Source organism: Pseudonaja textilis, chromosome 3 (assembly GCF_049901715.1).
Source record: "Pseudonaja textilis isolate UNSWEBS1 chromosome 3, rPseTex1.2, whole genome shotgun sequence".
NCBI lineage: Eukaryota > Metazoa > Chordata > Lepidosauria > Squamata > Elapidae > Pseudonaja > Pseudonaja textilis.
Window position 1 is genome coordinate 176,736,169 of NC_141992.1, and position 19,441 is coordinate 176,755,609.

Sequence of the window (19,441 nt, forward strand, 5' to 3'; positions counted from 1 at the left end):
ACACACGGGATAAGGCTCTGACTTATAGAAGGATTGGGGAGTTGGGGCAGTTCAATCACCGGTTTGGAGATCCTGTTCTATGAAACAGCTGCCTATTTTAGAGCCTGGATATATTTTTAGTTCATTTTTATAAATATTAAATTTCTTTAGAAAAATAAGCCATAGGCATTACAAATTAAGTATAGTGAAATTCAATATTCACAATGACAATTCCAAATATGAGGACCATAGTTAGAATGGGGGAGGGGTACCCCCGGCTGAGAAGTCCAGTTCATTTCAATTTACTGTCATAAGAGAGGAAATTAAAGATTTTTTTTAAAGACTTAGAACTGGATTATGAGTCTGTAATTTTGAAACAATACTTTTTGCAAAGTAAATATTTTCCACCAAATTTAGCAGTGTTCATAATGTTTTAAACTGTAAATAAATGTTATGAAAATATTTTTTTTACTGTAAGTGTATGATACTTAGATCAGTGACTGAAGAAATTATTGAAGTCACAAAATATGCTTAGCAAATGGAAGATAGACAATTGCCCATTTTAGAGTAAATGTTTATCTGCAATTAAATGTTATGCAAACAACTGGAAGTGATCTTTGCACGCACAACATCCTATCTTTAAGTCTTCCTCTTTGAAGCAGCAACTAATGCAGAGCTATAGAATAAAAGTATCACAGCTAAATCAAGTACTTTAGCAGTGTTAAATATTAGGATCCAGAATATAATTATTGCTATTGAAAATGTTACCCATTCATTTACTAATAATAAGAATGCTTAAAATATCAATACAGTGAAGATCACAGGACACACTGTTTTTTTCCTACTGGCATAAAAATATAAGATTATATTTTAATGGTAAATAATATTGTCTATCAAATTCATATTATTCATTTATATAGCTAGTTCAATAGCTTTTCCTTTTTATTCTGATAATTATGAAGACATTAGGCAGTTTTACATTGTTGTTTATTGACATTTTACATTTATTCTATAACATTTATTTTGTATATTATAGACATAAAGCATATGCCATATATTTAATGTGAACTCTATAATGAACTCAGTGTTCAAATACTGATATTTCTTTTTCTCATACTGAGCACGTCGAAGATTATAAATTATCCCCTTTTGGATGGGTGATATAGTTTGAACAATTTCTTGTTTTTGGCAAATAGTTTTTCTCTCATTTGCATTCTCATATTTCATCACTGATACTTTCATTTTCTCATATAATAATTATTAATTAATTATTATGTTTATCATGGTAAAAACTTAATAGACAAGATAGCAGTTTAAATTCATTTATTAATTAAAATGCAAATTCACATTTTGCCAAATTATTTGCTATATATTCCATGAACGTCTCTTTAGTATAAAAAATGCAATTTATTAAAAGAACTTCCTTTTTACATATTGATACTATGACTTAATGCTTCTCTGAAAAAATTATAATTGACTGGCGAAAAAAATAATAGCAATGTTTTAGTTGTAAAAGCATTAAATATATATGATTTGTACATGTTATTCCTTAAAAAGTAAGTATTTTATTTCTTGAAAAGGAAAATCAACATATACTTTATGCATAATTAATGGTAGTTTTTTACGCATATTTTAGGTATAATTAATAACTCATCACTTACCCTTGACATCAGTGATTTCCTTATAAAGACGAGTCTTCAGGAGAAAAGCAGGACTCTGGTTGGACCTATGTGCTGCTCTGTCACCATAGAAGCTAAGTGGTGTAAGCATAGCGGGAATCCTGGTTCCGAACTGGTTACTCCAAAAGTCTGCATTGATATAAGAGGTGGACTGATCCAGGTCTGTATGTACAAAATAATTTGAAATTGTGGACAGAATGAGAATGGATAATAAAAAGTTTTGCTGCATTAGAGAAAATATTTCAGATTTAAGGAAATCTTAGATCCGGTGTATTTTGTCTTAATATGTGGAAATGACATAGTTCTCTGTGCCTTAGAAATATTTGATGACTTATTAACAAGATCCGTTTCAGAGCAGAATATATAATGTGTATCATTTTTTTCCCACAGCTCTAAATAAATTTCAGTCTCGTAATCTGAATTTCAACTGTTTTGAAAATATTCAAAGGAAATGACTTCACAGTATTGCTTATTATATATAATTTTATATTCCTTCTATGTAATAACTTCAGATCACTTGAAAATAAAACCAGAATAGTTATATGGCAGATGACCAGACACTGGTAGCATATTCTCCCAATGACACTGTTTATATTCTACTTTTAGCTGAGATGGAGTCCTAAAATTGTTTGCAATTAGAGTGCACAAAAAAGAACATATTAATCATAAATGCAGATACTTACTACTCTTTGATATCATAGTCACAATTCCAGATTTTTCTCTCTTTAAAAATTCCAAAACGGCTATTGGTAAGTGTGCCACCTTACAGAAGGAGCCTTTCCACTGAAGAACAGAACCTTCTGGTCTTTGAGATTTCATTACACAGTTCAGTCTGCAACTCCTTCCTCTAAAATTAGCTGCAGAATGACAGGGGTTAGCTGATTTGAAAGATATAAACCCATTGGATTAGCAGTTTGTATCATTACTTGACTATAGCTGTATATAAACACTCTGTGCCATATGACTTGAGAAGTCTGTCATGAGAGAGAAATGAAGACTTGAAGAAACGAACTGTTGTTAGACAATTTTGTTTTTCTGATAGATAGTTCCGGTGTTTTCCTTTCCTAGTTTGCTTGTTGGAATAGATGCATAATGTTGTTAACCGTGTATATAATCCCATAATTCTCCAATCTAATCCCCAGACTGACTGGAGATACCTGAGTTGAAATCAAAAGAATATGTAGAAAACAAAAATAGGAAAGGACTTACTAAAGTATGTAGGTGATATAAAATTAATCATCTACAGTAGTGCTTTAAAGTTTGTGAACTCTTAAATTTTCAGTATTTCTGATCGATATGTTTTAAAGCAAATCCTGAAACTAGATAAAGAGAACACAATTAAACAAATGAGTCAAAATATACTTGATCATTTGTTTATTGAAAGGAAAGACAAAAACAAATTTCTTGCATGCCACTATTAAGAGATCTTATACTTTTCTCTATAATTAAAATAAATCCTGCTTCAAGATTTTTGCAGTAATTTTTTTTTTTACTTCTATAAATGCCTTCTGCCTTCAGGACCAGGATCTGAATTTTTAAATCTAAAAAGGTTGAATAAACTTTCTAAGACAAGTTACCAGAGAGAAGTGGATATAGAGTGTTTAATTTTTTTCAAGTTGCTCACTATGATTTTTCTTGTTACAAGGTTTTTTGGGGGCAAGAACATTTGAACTGCTTAGTTCTTCTTAATGAACTTCTGCAAACTTACCTTGTTCAAGAAGACAAGATAGAAGGACAGTTGGCCAGTCAGATATATCCAGTACAATTTTCAATGGAGAAGAACCAGATTTCTAAAACAGAACATACTTCAGATGATCTACGAACAGGCCTATTCCAGTATATACAAGATGCAGGTATAACACAGTAGTTATGGAGTAACTTTATACTAGTCTGGAGTACTGAATAATACTTTTCTTTAGATATTTTTTAACAAATTAAGAAAGACGTTTGTTTTTGTTTGTTTTTAAGTTTGTGGTGCTTTTAAAATTTGGATTTCATTTTATTTTTTTCTTCTTTTAATTTATTTTAACTTCATTGTTCACGTAGACTCAGACGTTCTTTGGGTAAAATATTCTTCTTCCTCCATTTCACCTCAATTTTATAGATACACAAAAACTACCAGGTGCCTATGAAGTTGTGTTTTGCAATGAAACTGAGGATGATCCAGGAATGATGTTATGGAGATATCCAGAGCCCAGAGTACTCACCCTTGTGAGAATCACCCCAGTTCCTTTTAACACCACTGAAGATCCAGATATTAGCACTGCAGATCTTGGAGATGTACTTCAGGTTGGTAGCATCTTTATTCATTTGGAAAACAACTTTCAGAAGGCCAATGGGGAATTAGTTTAAAAAATTAAAATACATTCCTGAATTATAAAAAAACAAATGGTGGCACTTCATAAATTATGGAGTCTCTATTTGTTAGCGTTCATGTATTAAATTTGTATGTCACCAGACTTCAAATAAATTCCTATCTTTCATTACAGTAAATCTGAAAAAAGAAAAATATATGGTACTTTGCAGATGTAATATTAGAAAGAAAATTGATATTTAATATCATATTGGGTTTTTTCCTATGTTTTTGTAATATTTGTAGTGTGTTGCTTGTCTTGTAAGTAAATTAGAGCTAATCTGGAATGGAACCACATAGAAATCTTAGAAATGACTAACTACAGATAGTCCTTGTTCAGCAATTACTTATTCAGTGATTATACAACAACTGAATGAAAAAGTGGGCATGGCTTGGTGGGTGCACACACCAAACCCATACTTTGCACAAGCGCAGAAATGTTTTGAGTCATCTCCTGCAATCCTGCACTCTCCCTGACACTTCAGTAGCTGCCGCACGGCAATTGCTATGCCGCACAAAGCAGCTGTTCTTCAAAAGCAGGACATAAAGGTTAGTATGAGAGGCCAGGCGGGTGGGTGGGCCCAACACAAGCATCGGAGAGAACCGGTTTGGTCTCTGCTGCTCATCACCTCTACCAGCTCGGCGGAACCAGGCCAAACCGGTAGAATACCACCACTGCCCTTATGGAACATTGTCACACTTCCTTGTATACTTGCATATCTTTCTCAAGCCTGACCACAGCTCCTTCACACACATGCACTCCCAGCAGCAGCCACTTGTTTGCCTTCTGGCCCTCTTCTGAGATGCCTAGGTTGGCCTGCTTATGAGCTACCTTAAACTTGCAACTTCTAGTGGGCTTCCCTGTTGGTGTGGTTGTGGAAGTTTCCTCACCTAACAACCATGGGATTCAATTAACAACAGCAATATGAACTACAGGGATGCCTGTTGCTAAGTGATGCAGTTTACTTTATCATCACATCTCTTAGCGAATTCTACTTCCAATTGCTGTCATAAGTCAAGTAACTACTTGTACAGAGTATAAAAAGCAAAAACGTTCAGTGTTGTGGTTAAAGCATTGAATGAGGACTAATTCAAATGACAGCCACAAAGTTCTTAGTGAACTTTCAGCCTTAACTTTTGCTTACCTTATTGAATTCCTGTTGAATATAAGCATGAGCAGCTGAATCATATTCACAGGTTTGAACTTGTTAGAGGAAACATAGAACATAAATTTAATATACAGTGCTATTTTTGTTCACATTGTTTTGAAAAATACGTTTCGTCCTATAATTCTTAAGCAGTAACCATTTATAACAGGTTTCATTGAAATTTAGGGAAAATCAAACTTCAGAAATAAATAGTTTGAAATGCAGGAAATTTGTTTGATTTTGTTTTTTTGTGTGCCATAATTGCATTTTTGGCACTTTGTAAATAGAAAATGAAAAGAAGGAATATGCAACATGTATAATAAGTAGTTTCTACCTGGGAGGAGTTCTACCTCTCCCTTCTCTTCCCTCTCCCACAATAACCTGTATCATTCAAAAAAGAGCATCGACCCATAACCACCTAGGATTGATTGAGACAGGAAAACTATATTGGATTCTTGGAGGCCAATGTAATATAATTTACATTCGTTTAAAAAATGTAAAAAGAAATAGTATATGTACATTGTCTAGTTACATGAAATATTTCTGAACTAAAATATGTGAGTGTATGTATACACACACACATTATATAAATATTTTATATATATAGCAGGGATGTCAAACTCAATTTTATTGAGGGCCATATCAGGGTTGTGTTTGACCTGGAGGGGGGGCATGGCCAGGGTGGGCCAGCTTAATGTCACTCATGTTGGGGGGGTTCTGTGGCCCGAGTGTTCTGCCAGAGAAAATGGGCTTTTGGCCGTGATGGTCTCCTGAAGCCCTCTGCCAGCAAAATCTGAGCTCCAGGGAGGCAGTGCGTGGCCTTTATGAGCTCCATTTTTGGCCATGATGGCCTCCTGCAATCCTCTGCCAGCAAATATGGAGCTGGGGGCGTGTGTATGGTCCTCCTGAGCTCCATTTTCACTGGCAGAGGCACCGTGGGCCGGACCTTTGCTGTTTCCAGGGTGGCCCCATGGTCCAGATCTAAGCACCCCGAGGGGGGGCGATCTGGGCTGCAGGCCTTGAGTTTCACACGCCTGATATATAGTATATAATTTGTGACTAATTTCAAGATAATTGCCCCAAAGCCTATATTTTCTTTAGGCACTATTTTAAGGAGTGCTACATGAATCAGCAGTCCCTAAAATAGGGCCTAAAGAAAATATAGGGTTTGGGGAAATTGTCTTCAAATTTGTTACGAGTCATAACTTTGAACTTAAGAAATATTTGACACAGTAATCCATGAGAGAACAATTACGAGGCGCATCAGAGGCGTTCATATTTTTTCTTTTCAGAGAATACTTCATTTTGTGCTCACTTGTGACTTTTTGTTTTACATTTTCCATTGAGATTACAATGTTGAGCTGGCAATTGAGAGCCTGGGAAAAGAACGTTTTGGAAAACCACACATTTTATTGATGTTTGAGTCATTTCTCACATTTCAGAAGCAAGTATTTTGGAAATCCAAATAATTTGTGTATGACATGCAATGATTTAAGTTCTTGGTATTAGCAAAGAAAACCATAAAAATTCTACCACAGTTATCAGGAAGGGAGGAATTCTTCCCTAGTTTAAAAGTCTTCATTGCCTTTAATTGGGAAATGGAATTAGTACAGCTTTGTATTCTTTTGCACTGGATTTAGCAATAAGTCCTGTAGATCCTAAATATTTTCTGCAAAAATTCAGGGTTGGATGTTAATCTGAACAACTGGCTTAGAAACCAATAAGGCATTCCTGCACTTGCAAAATAACGCTAAGTTGGAGGATCATTGTATAATACAGAAATACAGAATAACAGAGTTGGAAGGAACCTTGGTCTACTGAGGCAGGAAATACTATCCATTTCAGACAAATGATTGTCCAATCTCTTTTTTAAAACTTCCAGTGTTGGAGCATTGATAACTTCTGGAGTCAAGTTGTTCCGCTGATTAATTGCTCTGTCTGGAAGTAATAAGAATTAGTGGTAGAGATTTATTTTGTTTTATTAAGAGTAGATGCCACTGATTTTTTAAATGTTTTATTTTAATATCTGTAAAGAATGACAACTGTCTCTTGTTTTCAAGGAAATATAACTCATACTTTATCCTGACTATCAGGTTAGTCCTAGTGCTATATCTTTGTGGAGGATATTTTTATTAATTTCTCCCAATGAACCAGGAACACTTATTCCTGTAGAAGAAAGACTTAGTGATGGTGACACTTGAAAGCTCCAAATTGGATTATTAACTATTTCCTTTTTGTATAGTAGCTTGTGAAGACAGGCTTGGGTTATGAGAAATTGAGCAGATTAGTTAATTAAAGACAGTCTAAAATTTGCACTTGGCTAAGAATCTATTAGCAGAGGAGATGAATGATATTTCCAGCAAATGCCCCAATATCCTTTGTTGGGTCATTGCTTTTTCTGGGTTCAAAACAAGGTTCTAGTTTTGTTCTTAAAAAGCTTAGGTCTAGATTACTTGGATACATGAAGGACCACCTTCACATATCCAAGATACCATATGTTCTTTGACCTTCCCTGGAATATCTTTTGCAGGTCATACCATAGATACATATACATCAATGACTATTTATGTGGGGAGAAGCTAAACCGTAGATCAATTTGCCCATTGGAATTGAGGGTGGCATCTTCCTTGTTTAATATAATGTATGGAATAAAATATTTCTTTTTACTTAGACTTTATTATATATTTATATTCCAAACCCATCTAGAGGAAATCACAAAATGGTAATGAGTTGTGTATATAAAAACAAGAGTAGTCAAGATATGAGTTTTGAGCTCTCCCTCCCCCCCCCTCTCTCTCTCTCTCTCTCTCTCTCTCTCATTCTCTCTTATGTGTTTGACATATACACAACTCCATTATAAATCTCAGGTAGTAATGTGGGGAATTAAAATGGTAAATATTGGGCTAGATGTCTTGATGATCTGATTCACATGGGTAGTTTTGTATACAATGGTATAGTGGCTTTACTGCAATAAAATGCAAAGCCAGATAAATATTAGAGCCAGAATTCTTGAAAGTATTCCTTGTTTTCTATTGTTGCTGTGGAAGTTTTAAGATAGCTTGTGGATAGACACATAGTAAAAAAGAACCTGGTGGCTTTTCTCCTAATGATACTGGTTTTGTATGACTTTATTTCCATATATATGTACGCACTTTATGGGTAATGCATTTTTCTTTTCCCCCTGATTCTGTGCGTTTTGAGAGACTGCCTTTAATGTACGTTTAGTTGTTCATGCAATTTCCCTTCCCCCTTTTAGTGAGACTTCATGCAGGTTTTGTGACACATTTTAATTCACAGATCTATTCAGAACACCTGCATTTGCTCTAAACCTAGTAGCTTGATGAATTGATAAGATAAGCTGGCCACATGTTTTTTCTAAAAATAAAGGAATGTTATGTATTTCTTCCTAAAGGTTAAAATTATTTCTCATGCCTCTTGAATTACCATATTCTGATACCAAGGGAAAATAAAACCTCAGCTCAGAATCTTGTTTGAACTTAGAGGGCTTTCCGGACAGGAAAGCAATTTTGATGCAATGCAATAAGCCACAATACCAGTGGGCATTACAGGTGAAAAACGTGCAGCTGTGCCCCATACCACAAATATACAGTGAATATTTCCTGTACAGAAATAAGGCTTGGCTAACTTTGTTTCCCAAGAGGAGATCACATTAAAATGTTATAAAATCATGATTTCCTGCATTTGAATACTTGTGGTTTCTCAACTGGTTCCAATATTACAAAAGTTTTTTTTATGGCTTCTATTAGTTGAAGATGTATATAAGAGCCTCATTCCAAAGTAATCTAAAAGGCAGAGAGATACGTTTTTTAAAAAAGCTTTGTTTTCAAGCAAACTTGGATTTTCTTGACATTTCAGCTATATAACTGAGCATTCCATAGGTTTTAATAAAAATCATATCTGTCCAAGTATTGGTAAAATATGTACACTATATATTATCTGCTGGATAATAAAGAAAATTTAAATGCAGCAACATGGAATAAAAAGTATTTTTTAATTTGATTTATTTCTGTGTAAGAAAAAAAATCAGTACAGGACATTGAATTAATAATAATAATTCATACAATAGAAGATAATATTTGTAGCTCATGGTTGAATGTGGTGTTGCCTTCTGGGGTTGTTTTCTTGCAGACATTTCATTACCCAACTGGGTAACATTGTCACACCCAAGGGAGTGGGAATTGCTCTCTGTTTATACACTTGTGTCTTGCTCTGTCAGTGTTTGGTGTGTGTGATCTTGATGGTTCCTTGATTAGGCTATTGTTTACTATTAGCTTCATCTGAACTGGTGGAATGACCAACGATACAAGAGGGCATAGCCCTGTTATGGAGTTACCACCTTTATAGAAAAAAATATAGAATTCTTCATTGGCCAAGTGTGATTGGACACACAAGGAATTTGTCTTGGCGCAAATATTCTCATTATACATAAAAGAAAAGATATATTCATCAAGAGTCAAGAATCATAAGGTGCAACACTTAATGATAGTCATAGGGTACAATAAGCAATCAAATCATGCTAGGAAACAGTCCATATAAATTGTAAGGATACAAGCGACAAAGTTACAGTCATACAGTCACAAGTGGGAGGGGATGGTAAGATTAATAGTTGGTAAGGAAGATTAATAGTAATAGTAGTGCAGACTTTGTAAATAGTTGAACAGTGTTGAGGGAATTATTTGTTTAGCAGAGTGATGGCTTTCGGGAAAAAACTGTTCTTGTGTCTAGTTGTTCTGGTGTGTAATGCTCTATAGCGTCGTTTTGAGGGAAGGAGTTGAAACAGTTTATATCCAGGATGTGTGGGGTCTGTAAATATTTTCACTGCCCTCTTTTTGACTTGTGCAGTATACAGGGCCTCGATTGAAGGTAGGTTGGTAGTAATTGTTTACATGATGAGGAGGCTTATTAGCTTCAAATTGATGCAAACAGTTGTTCCTAGTAAGTTACTGTTTCTGGCGAGGTTAAAAGCAGCAGTGAAGTAAGAGTAGCCAACAGTGGAGGTAAGATAAGACTTGAGGCTTGTTCCTTAGATCTAAAGCCAACTTATCTAAGACAAAGAACTTCAGAATTAAACCTGTTTCCAACAAAATTATATGGATATGTCTGAAAAAAAGGGACATAATCGGTTTTCACACGTATGATCATTGCAGAATCCCCACGGTATCATGATCAAAATTTGGGTGCTTGACAATTGGCATGTGTTATGACAGTTGTACTGTCCCAGGTCATGTGATCACCATTTGTAACCTTTCTAACTGGCTTCCGACAAGCATAATCAATGGGGATGCCAGATTCATTGAATGACTGCATGGTTCACTTAACAACTACAATGATTTGCTTAACATCTTAAAATCATGCACAACTCATTTAACAACTGTCTTGCTTAACAAGATAATTTTTGAACTCCATTGTGGTTGTAAGTCAAAGACTACCTGTAGTTTCAGTGTCTCTAACTCGATGGAGAGTATATTACTTCTGGTGTTGTTGTTTTTTTGTCTCAGTTCACTATTTTAAAAGGTATGTATTCTGAATATTTATAATTGGTATAATGCCTAAAGAAACAGTTTTGCAAGGCATGTGGTAAAGTTACAGAAGTTAGCCAAGAAATAAATAATTTATTTATTCATAATGTCTCCAGATTCTTATGTGGAGAAAGAAATACTTTGGAATTTTCAGCTAAAGCTTGTAACCAAGGACATTGTGTTTTGCTTCACAAACAATGATCATATGAGAGACACAGAAGGAATTTATTAAAAAGCCTTTCTTCCTATCTATATTAGTTGCAGTAGCAATAAGACCTTAAAAAATAGCTTAAAGACTACCAATGATTGGGAGATACCTGTCATCACTACTATCTGTTCAGTGGGTGGCTGATATCACTCTAGATGTGCTAACAATTTCTAAATTTTCATAACCAGAATCAATTTCCTCTTCACTTGGGTACTTTAAATGAAAGGCTCTTATTCAACAGGCTTTCTTCTTCCATCTTTCTTTTCTATATAACATTATTAAAAAGAATTACAGAAAAAAACTAAAAGAAACTAATATATGGAGTAAGCCAAAAAGAAAAGAGAAGAAAAAGAGGGAACAAAGTTGAAAATAAAGAAAAGCAAAAAAGGAGTTATGAAGAAATAGCTTCTGATTTTCTTTACAGCAGTTATAAAAATGAACTTACCGCTTCCTCTGTGAATACGTCAAGATTTCCAATTTTCTATAATCTCTTTTTTAATAATCAAAACCATAGGTCATACATTTATCTTTTTCTGTTTCTTTCAAAAAGTCTACAAAGTGTCTCCAGTCAACCATATACTTAGATATCTTTTCTACAATCAAAAGTGCCAATTTGATCATTTCAGTTCCATCAACACCATCCATTCCTCCGTTGTGGGTAATGTCAGATTTTCCACCTCTGCGCATATAAAATCTCACTATAGTTGCTATGTATAAAAACAAAGTTCCATTATATTTTTCCAACTATTTATCAATCAGCCCCAAAAGAAAAATGCTATGGTTTAAACTGTATATATTAATCTTTATAAAATATTCTGAATTAATGTATGTATTTGAATCCAAAACTTTCTGGCTTTTTACATATCTCCCAAGCATGATAAAAAGTCCCTTCTTGTTGTTCCCATTTCCAACATAAATTTGAATAACCTTTTACATTCTAGACAGTTCTCTGGTAAAATATGCCAACTATATTTAATTTTATAAAATTACCTTTAAAATTATAATATAATTTCAGCCCTTTCGACTACATATACTCTCATTGTTCTATCTGACTATTAAACCAAAGTTTTTTAAAAAAATATTTTATCTACCTTAAATCTTTCTGGTAATTGTACATAAGTAAACCACAATACTTTGGTACCATCCTGTCATCAAATCAGTGATGAAGCACCCACAACTTATGGCAGCAAGCTGTTAATTGTCCTGTTAGTAAGTATTTCCTTAATTCCAGGTTGCTTCTCTCCTTTATTAGTTTCCATCCATTGTTTCTTGTCCTGTCCTCCAGTCCCTTTGGAAAATAAGTTGACCCCCTCCTCTTTATGACAACGTAATACTTATAATAAAGAATTTATAAAATTACCCAAAATGGCCTTTCCATAAAAATCCTCTATCTGCCTACTGTATGTCATTCTCTTAAGTCTATAAAAATGTAAAAAGCTTCCAGACCTTGATTCATGTCCCCCCACTAAAAGATAGAAAAGCTATCCAAGGCTTCTGAAAATTAACAGGTTGGGTCTCAATGTCAAGGTAAACTAAAATACCACTATAAAGTATTGAAATGACCTGCCACTGAACAAGGTAATTCTCTGCATAGCCTGTATTCAAAATATCTTTAGTCTGCAAAATTAAACCATGTCATTTATTGGATGGATTCGCTTTATAACCAAAGCAAAATAATGCATGTTAGCGCCAACTTTTACATGTAGTTCCTTTATTGGATTCTAGCATTTTTTTCCAGCTATTTACCATCATGACCTTTCTCCTTTTTTCAAATCTGCAAGCATGCATAGCAATAGCACTTAGACATATGCTGCTTCATAGAGTTTTATAGCCCTCTCTAGAGTCAGCATGTTGCCCCCAACAATTGGGGTCCTCATTTACCCACCTCAGAAGGATGGAAAGCTGAGTCAACCTTGAGCCTGATGGGGTTTGATCTGCCAAATTGCAGTAAAAGTAGCTTGCAGTACTGCTCTCTAACCACTGCACCACCGAGGTTTAATATTATTACATTTTTAATATGTAATAATACATATTCAAGGTTACCATATAAAACTTTCAAATTAAAGGGCTAATTTCCATGCAATCATGCATCCAATACCTCTTGTTTCACAAATTAATTACTGTCTGAAACATGTTCTGCTTTGACTTGGATTACTCATATCTTGTTGAACTTGTGATGTTCCTAGAACGCAATCATGAGAAAACAGTATGTTTTTTCTAAAGGAAAAAAAGCTTCCAAGGAGAACTGTTAAAATATTCATCCCTGAAAAGATATTTTATAGGCCAGAGTACAAAAGAGAAAGCAACTTAATTATATAATCCCCTGGGAACATTTTAATTCTGAATACTTTACCAGAAAAATAAAAAAGAATGCAATGGCAGCATAAATAGGTAAATGTCAAGGTTTGTCAGCTGTGCAAATCAAGGAAAACTCTATTGTGGGTGAAAAGTGAGAGGGTAGAACATGTGAAAAGATATAATAAACCTTGAAAGAAACAAGAAGAGAAATAAATGAAGAAGAAACAAATTTCCAATTGTCTGTAGAGAATTAAAATGCATTCAGGTTGTCCTCTAAAATATCAAATGTTGCAGAGTTACAAAAGCATTAAAAAAAAAAAACCAGAATATGCTCAGATATTATGCTCTCCAGGTCCTGAATGAGCAACCAGATGCTAATTTTTTTTATTCTGGATTAAGGACCCCTAAACTTTAAAAAAATGGAAAAATTCTACTATGTATTACTTTACTTATAAAATGTACAACACAGAATCACAGGGACTTTAGAGGTCATCTAATCACCTCCTTGCCCAGTGCAGTACCTTCATACCATCCAGATAAATGACTGTCCAATTTTTTCTTGAAAACTTAAAATAATGGAGAACCATGACCTAAGGAAGCAGGCTGTTCCATTTTTAAAATAGCTCTCCCAGTCCAGAAATTCCTCTTTATTTAAAGTTTCCTAACAGTGTTCATTGCAAAAACCTTATGAAGTTGTATCTCACCAGTTATGAGCTCTTTGCTTGATAGCCAAGAGCATTCCAAAGAGCACCAAAACAGATGCATTAAGAATTGGCAGATTTATAGAACAACAAAAACCTCAATTTTGGATTCAGTAGATGCTTTATTAGGTATAGTAAACTGCATATCTGAATAGCCAGGAAGGAAATTGGGTAAGGAAAAAAGTGAGGGGTTCCAGCTTAATTGTTAGAAGATTGGGCAAAAGTATCACTACATAAAATCATGACAAACCAAGAGCAGCCTTTGATCAACCTTACCTGAAATAAGGATCCTGATTGTTGATGTGAAGAGAATGAATGAACAGTAATAATGGTATCATAGGCTGTGATAAAGTAGAACAGTACTGTAAAAAGAAACTATGGGGAGAGTTGGAATTTAAAAAGCAGACAATTGAAAATTATTGTGATTGCCACATGTTATTCTGAGCATTATGTTTTTGTAAGGGATAGGAATGTTCCACAACTAATCTATTTTTCTAATCAGAACTCTTATCTTGGATCAAATCAAGGATTTCTCGTGTGGGTTTCCTGGTTGGAGAATTGGAGAAATATGATTTGATGCTATTGGATGACTATTTAGTTTGCTTGAGATAAAGTCCAAATGATTATCACTGTTGCCTTTCAACCTGTGCCACTTTCAGCTTGTGCCAGCCTTGGAAGACAGTCAGTTTGGCCTTGTGGTTAAGGCACCAGGCTAGAAAGCCAGAGACTGTGAGCCCTAGTCCCGCCTTAGCCATGAAAGCCAGCTGGGTGATCTTGGGGCAGTCACTCACTCTCTCAACCGCTTTACAGGTTGTTGTTGTAGGAAAAATAGGAGAAGGAAAGTGTGTCGGATATGTTTGCTGTCACAAGTTATTTGTAAAAAAAAAATGAGGATAGACTACATACAGATAAACAAACAAGCCAACGGTCATAGTATTCAAATGAAGAAAGCTGCTGTGTTACGACTTCTTATGAAATACTAGTCTCAGCAAAATTGAAACCAATGTTCATGTTGCAGAAATGAAAGCAGCAATATTTCTGGAATAAGTATTATTTGACATGTAGGAAGACTGTTAATCTTATTTTTCAAGACAAAAGGAATACAATTTTATTTTTCTTATGGGACTCTCAATGGCACCTAATAATCTCACTTCCCCTGCCTATGAGTCATTTTGTATAATATACTTGATATTCAAGTTTTAGACTTATTATTTTTGGCAGCTGCTACTGCATACAGCATTCATCTTCCTTTAAAATTATCAAGCTGGGCCACTAGTCATAACCTATCCACCCAAAAGAATAAATAATGTGGTATCCATAGAAATACATGATGTAAATTTCCAAATTCAATTCATAGAGATCTCTGTTGCTATAAACCTGTGCATTTTGGTGAGATTTTGTCTCTTCCTAGGCATTTATGTGCTGCATTATAACTGCCTTTTTCATATTTCATATTGGCTAGTTTGTTTGTTTGTTTTTTTGCTTCCCAAGACCTAGCATTCAGTAAGCAGTTACTCAGTGAGAAACATAAAAGAATGCATTTTTTAACCCGAATTCAGTTTTTTTACTGTATTCCGTGTGCTTGCTGATATTAACAGGCTTTTCGGTATTGCATATATTAAAATGAAGGATTATAGCTAAAAATCCTTTCTTTCTTTTGCTGCCTAGCTTCTTATCAACCAGTGTAAAAACTAGCATCTTTAAATAATTAACTCAAACTTGTCAGTGATTATATAGCTAGTTCCTGGTGTGTAATAAAATGGCTTCAAGAGATTAAGGGGGTGTTCCAAATCACGACATTGCCTAAAAATGAAATCACTTAAATTATTTCCTACCATACAATAATTATGTTGGAGTACATAGATATGGACCTAAAGACATGGTTTGACAGTGGTTCTGTGGACCCCAGAATAATACAGAACTCATAAAGTGGTTTGTTCGATTGTTGTTATTGTTGGGGTTATTGGGTTTTATATTTGGGCTTTTACTTCTGTAAGCCACCTAGAATCACCATGATTGGGTAGGGTGGCCATATAAATTTTCTTAATAAATAGGCAAAATGAACTAGGACAATTGAGGAAAGAAATCGAAGTTCATCCCCTATTCCACTAAACAGATTAATTCCACTGGTGCCAGCATTCATCTAACTCTGATGAGTTTCTGGGGATTCTCAGAGTTGGAAAGTGAAGATTAAATGATATACTCTTAGATATGTTGTGTACACTCAGCGGTTGTGCTCCCTCAGATTGTCATATTATATTTATCTATTAAATTATTCTGGCAGGCCATAGCAGAAATTCAGAAAACGATATTCAATTGCTTTGTATGCTACTTAAAGCTGCATTCTCAGAAAGCAATCATACATGTTTTTCTCAGAAAATCATATACATGGATTACAGGTAGTCCTTGACTTAACAACTGTTCATTTAGTGGCCATTCACAGTTACAATGGCTCTGGGGGGGGGAAAGTGACTTATGTCTGTTTTTCACACTTATGGCCATTGCAGCATCCCCATGGTTACATGATCAAAATTCAGATAACAGATAATCAGAGTTGGAAGGGACCTTGTAGGTCATCTAGTCCAATCCCCCGCCCAAGCGGGAGACCCTACACCATTTCTGACAAATGGCAGTCCAATCTCTTCGTGAAAGTCTCAAGTGATGGCGCTCCCACAACTTCCGAGGCCAAGCTGTTCCATTGATTGATTGTTCTCACTGTCAGAAAGTTTCTCCTTATTTCCAGGTTAAATCTCTTTTTGTTCAGTTTCCATCCATTATTCCTTGTCTGGCCTACAGGCGCTTTAGAAAATAACTTGACCCCTTCCTCCCTGTGGCAGCCCCTCAAATATTAGAAGACCGCTATCATGTCTCCCCTGGTCCTTCTCTTCCCTAGACTAGCCATGCCCAGTTCCTGTGACCGTTCTTCGCATGTTTTAGTCTCCAGTCCCCTAATCATCCTGGTTGCTCTTCTCTGTTCTTTTTCTAGAGTCTCAACATCTTTTTTATAGGGTGCTGACCAAAACTGGATGCAGTACTCTAGGTGTGGTCTCACTAAGGCTTTATAGTGGTATTAGTACCTCACTTGATCTTGGCAACTGATTCATATGTATGACGGTTGCAGTGTCCCAGGGTGACGTGATCCTCTTTTGCGACCTTCTAACAAGCAAAGTCAATGGGGAAGCCAGATTCACTTAACAACCATGTGACTAACTTAATAAATGCAAGGATTCACTTAACAACTGTGCCAAGAAAAGTCATACAATGGAGAGGAACTCACTTAACAAATGTTTCACTTAGCAACATAAATTTTGGGCTCAATTGTGATCATAACTCGAGGACTACCTATACTCAGAGTTCGGTTAAAATCCCATATCAGAAGATATTCTCCATCAGATTAGGGGACCATGTAAAACTGGAGACAAAACCAAACTTGTCTGTTGTCAGTAGAAACTGCTTGTATTAATAAAGTCATAGTCTGGGATTTCATGCTGTGCTTTATTACCTCTCCTTTTATATTTCTATGGGAAAGCTGTTAAGTAAAGAAGAAGAATTTTAGAACTTGGTATGGGTCACACATTTCTCTTTATCAGCAGTTTAAGGAGCAGCAGTGACAAATCAGACTTGCCACCTAAATACAGCAATTGGTGGTTTAAAGGTTAACAAGCTGATCTAGATAAGAACTTTTTTTATGGTTGGTTTCTCTTATGACTGAGATGAGGTGGATATCCTATCCTAAACTGAGTCACACCCTGCACGAAAAGCTTCCAAGAAGATAATTGTTCTCCAAAATATTTCCTGATCTATTACAGATGTGCCCTGGGAAATACTGATTTCTGTCTTAGTTTTGGGTATATGTGAAAATGGCATTTGAAAAAAGCCAATTCAAAATCTAAGTAAATGTATTCTAAATATGAACACAGAATTTTCATTCACTTGGCTTTTTTTTAAAATAATTATAGTAATATCTTCTTGCATTTTACTTTGCATAATTTAGAGAAATGTGTATACATTGTATGGTAGTTAATATTCCCTTTGTGTGGTAAGAAATATTTTCTAATCCCAGTGAGATAAATATTGGTATAAATTGTATTAATATTAAACCTTTTAAAATATATTAAGATGGTTGACAAAGTACCGCTTCTCAGTGGCAGCACTGGTCCTTTGGAACGGCATCCCAGTGGAGATGTGGTTGACTTCCATCTTTATTGCTTTCCAGAAACAGCTCAAAATAAAGTTCTTCCAGAGGGTATTTAGATTGTGATATCATCTTGGCTGAGATTTAAAGACTGATTCTTGTTGGGACTTGAAACATATATTTCAATTTTAATTTGATTGTGGATTGTGTCATTATATCTTTTTATCAGTGTGAACAGTCAAGAGTCCTTTGGGATTTCAGTGGGATCGATGGACAGAGTGACAAATGAACATTATGTATGCGTATATTTATGGATGGATGGATGCTGCATGCTTAAACAGAAAGAATCTCTCTCTTTCTCTCTCTCCCGATGGGGAGGGACAGACAAATAACACAATTGTATATTACACTGCAAATAAATGTCTTTGATTTTGTCAAGAAATGCCAGACAACTAAGATTTGCAATTGTTACAGATCCCCTGCAGTTTGGAATACTGGGATGAGCTCCAGAAGTTATTTGTTGCTTTCAGAGAGTTCAGCTTATCAGAAAGCAAAGTTTGTGAGTTGACCCTGCCAAGCATCAACTTAATAAGTGATCCGAAAGAGTTTGTAGCTTCAGATCTTTGGAGAATTGTTCTGAACAGCAACCAGAATTCAGGGGATGACCAAAGGTAAATATGTAGCATTGATTATGAAACATAATTTATTTCACCAAGACAGAGCGGGCTGTTTTTTTTTTAACCAAAAGCTAAAACACTGAAACAGACAAGAACACATGACTCTTCAAACAATTCATTATTTGCTGAAAGAAATCTTACTGAAATAGATGACTGAAACATCACATTACACAGCTCTAGATTTGCAGACCTGGAAGAATGCTAAAATTATCCAAGCCTTCCATGAGATAACTTGGTTGGTCATGATATGAAGAAGTCTAGGTAAATCTTGGGTCCAAGAAGTCTCCGCCTGTCTTTCTCTGGCATGATCACAAAGATATTTTTTTAAAAAAAATAAATCATGGTATTACCTCTGAATCCTACGCTACAGTTATATTTAATTGTGTTTTGTTGAGATAAGTCCAGTACATAGCCCACTGTATTTACTTGGCCAAATTTCAACGAAATTATCAAGATTGACTACAATATATTGAATTCAAATAATAAAATAGAAATGAATGTTTGTAAATTTATGTTTGTGTTCAAAGTGAGGAATTTATTTCTATTACATTGTGTCCCCTCACCAATCTGATGAAGTTAATTCAATCAAACAGATAATAATTGACACAGGTTCATTTGAGTTCATCTGTAAAAATTGAATTCATGGCTAAGTGAGAATAGAATCTATTCTTTCTTGACTCTAGTCCAACATTTTAAGAATGCCTTACCCTCTCACCATTTTTT

At 34.9% G+C, this 19,441-nt stretch overlaps 1 protein-coding gene across 5 annotated transcripts in view; it reads left to right on the forward strand.

The window, feature by feature from the left end:
- The window catches only part of VPS13B (vacuolar protein sorting 13 homolog B), a 308,832-nt gene that overhangs the window by 230,440 nt on the left and 58,951 nt on the right, over window positions 1–19,441 (forward strand). For all 5 annotated transcript variants that reach the window (XM_026705911.2, XM_026705908.2, XM_026705909.2 and 2 more), the window contains exons 37-40: window positions 1,616–1,818; window positions 3,304–3,511; window positions 3,763–3,947; window positions 18,516–18,712. In XM_026705911.2, coding sequence (XP_026561696.2) covers window positions 1,616–1,818; window positions 3,304–3,511; window positions 3,763–3,947; window positions 18,516–18,712 — 793 coding nt within the window. The remainder of the gene's footprint in view (window positions 1–1,615; window positions 1,819–3,303; window positions 3,512–3,762; window positions 3,948–18,515; window positions 18,713–19,441) is intronic.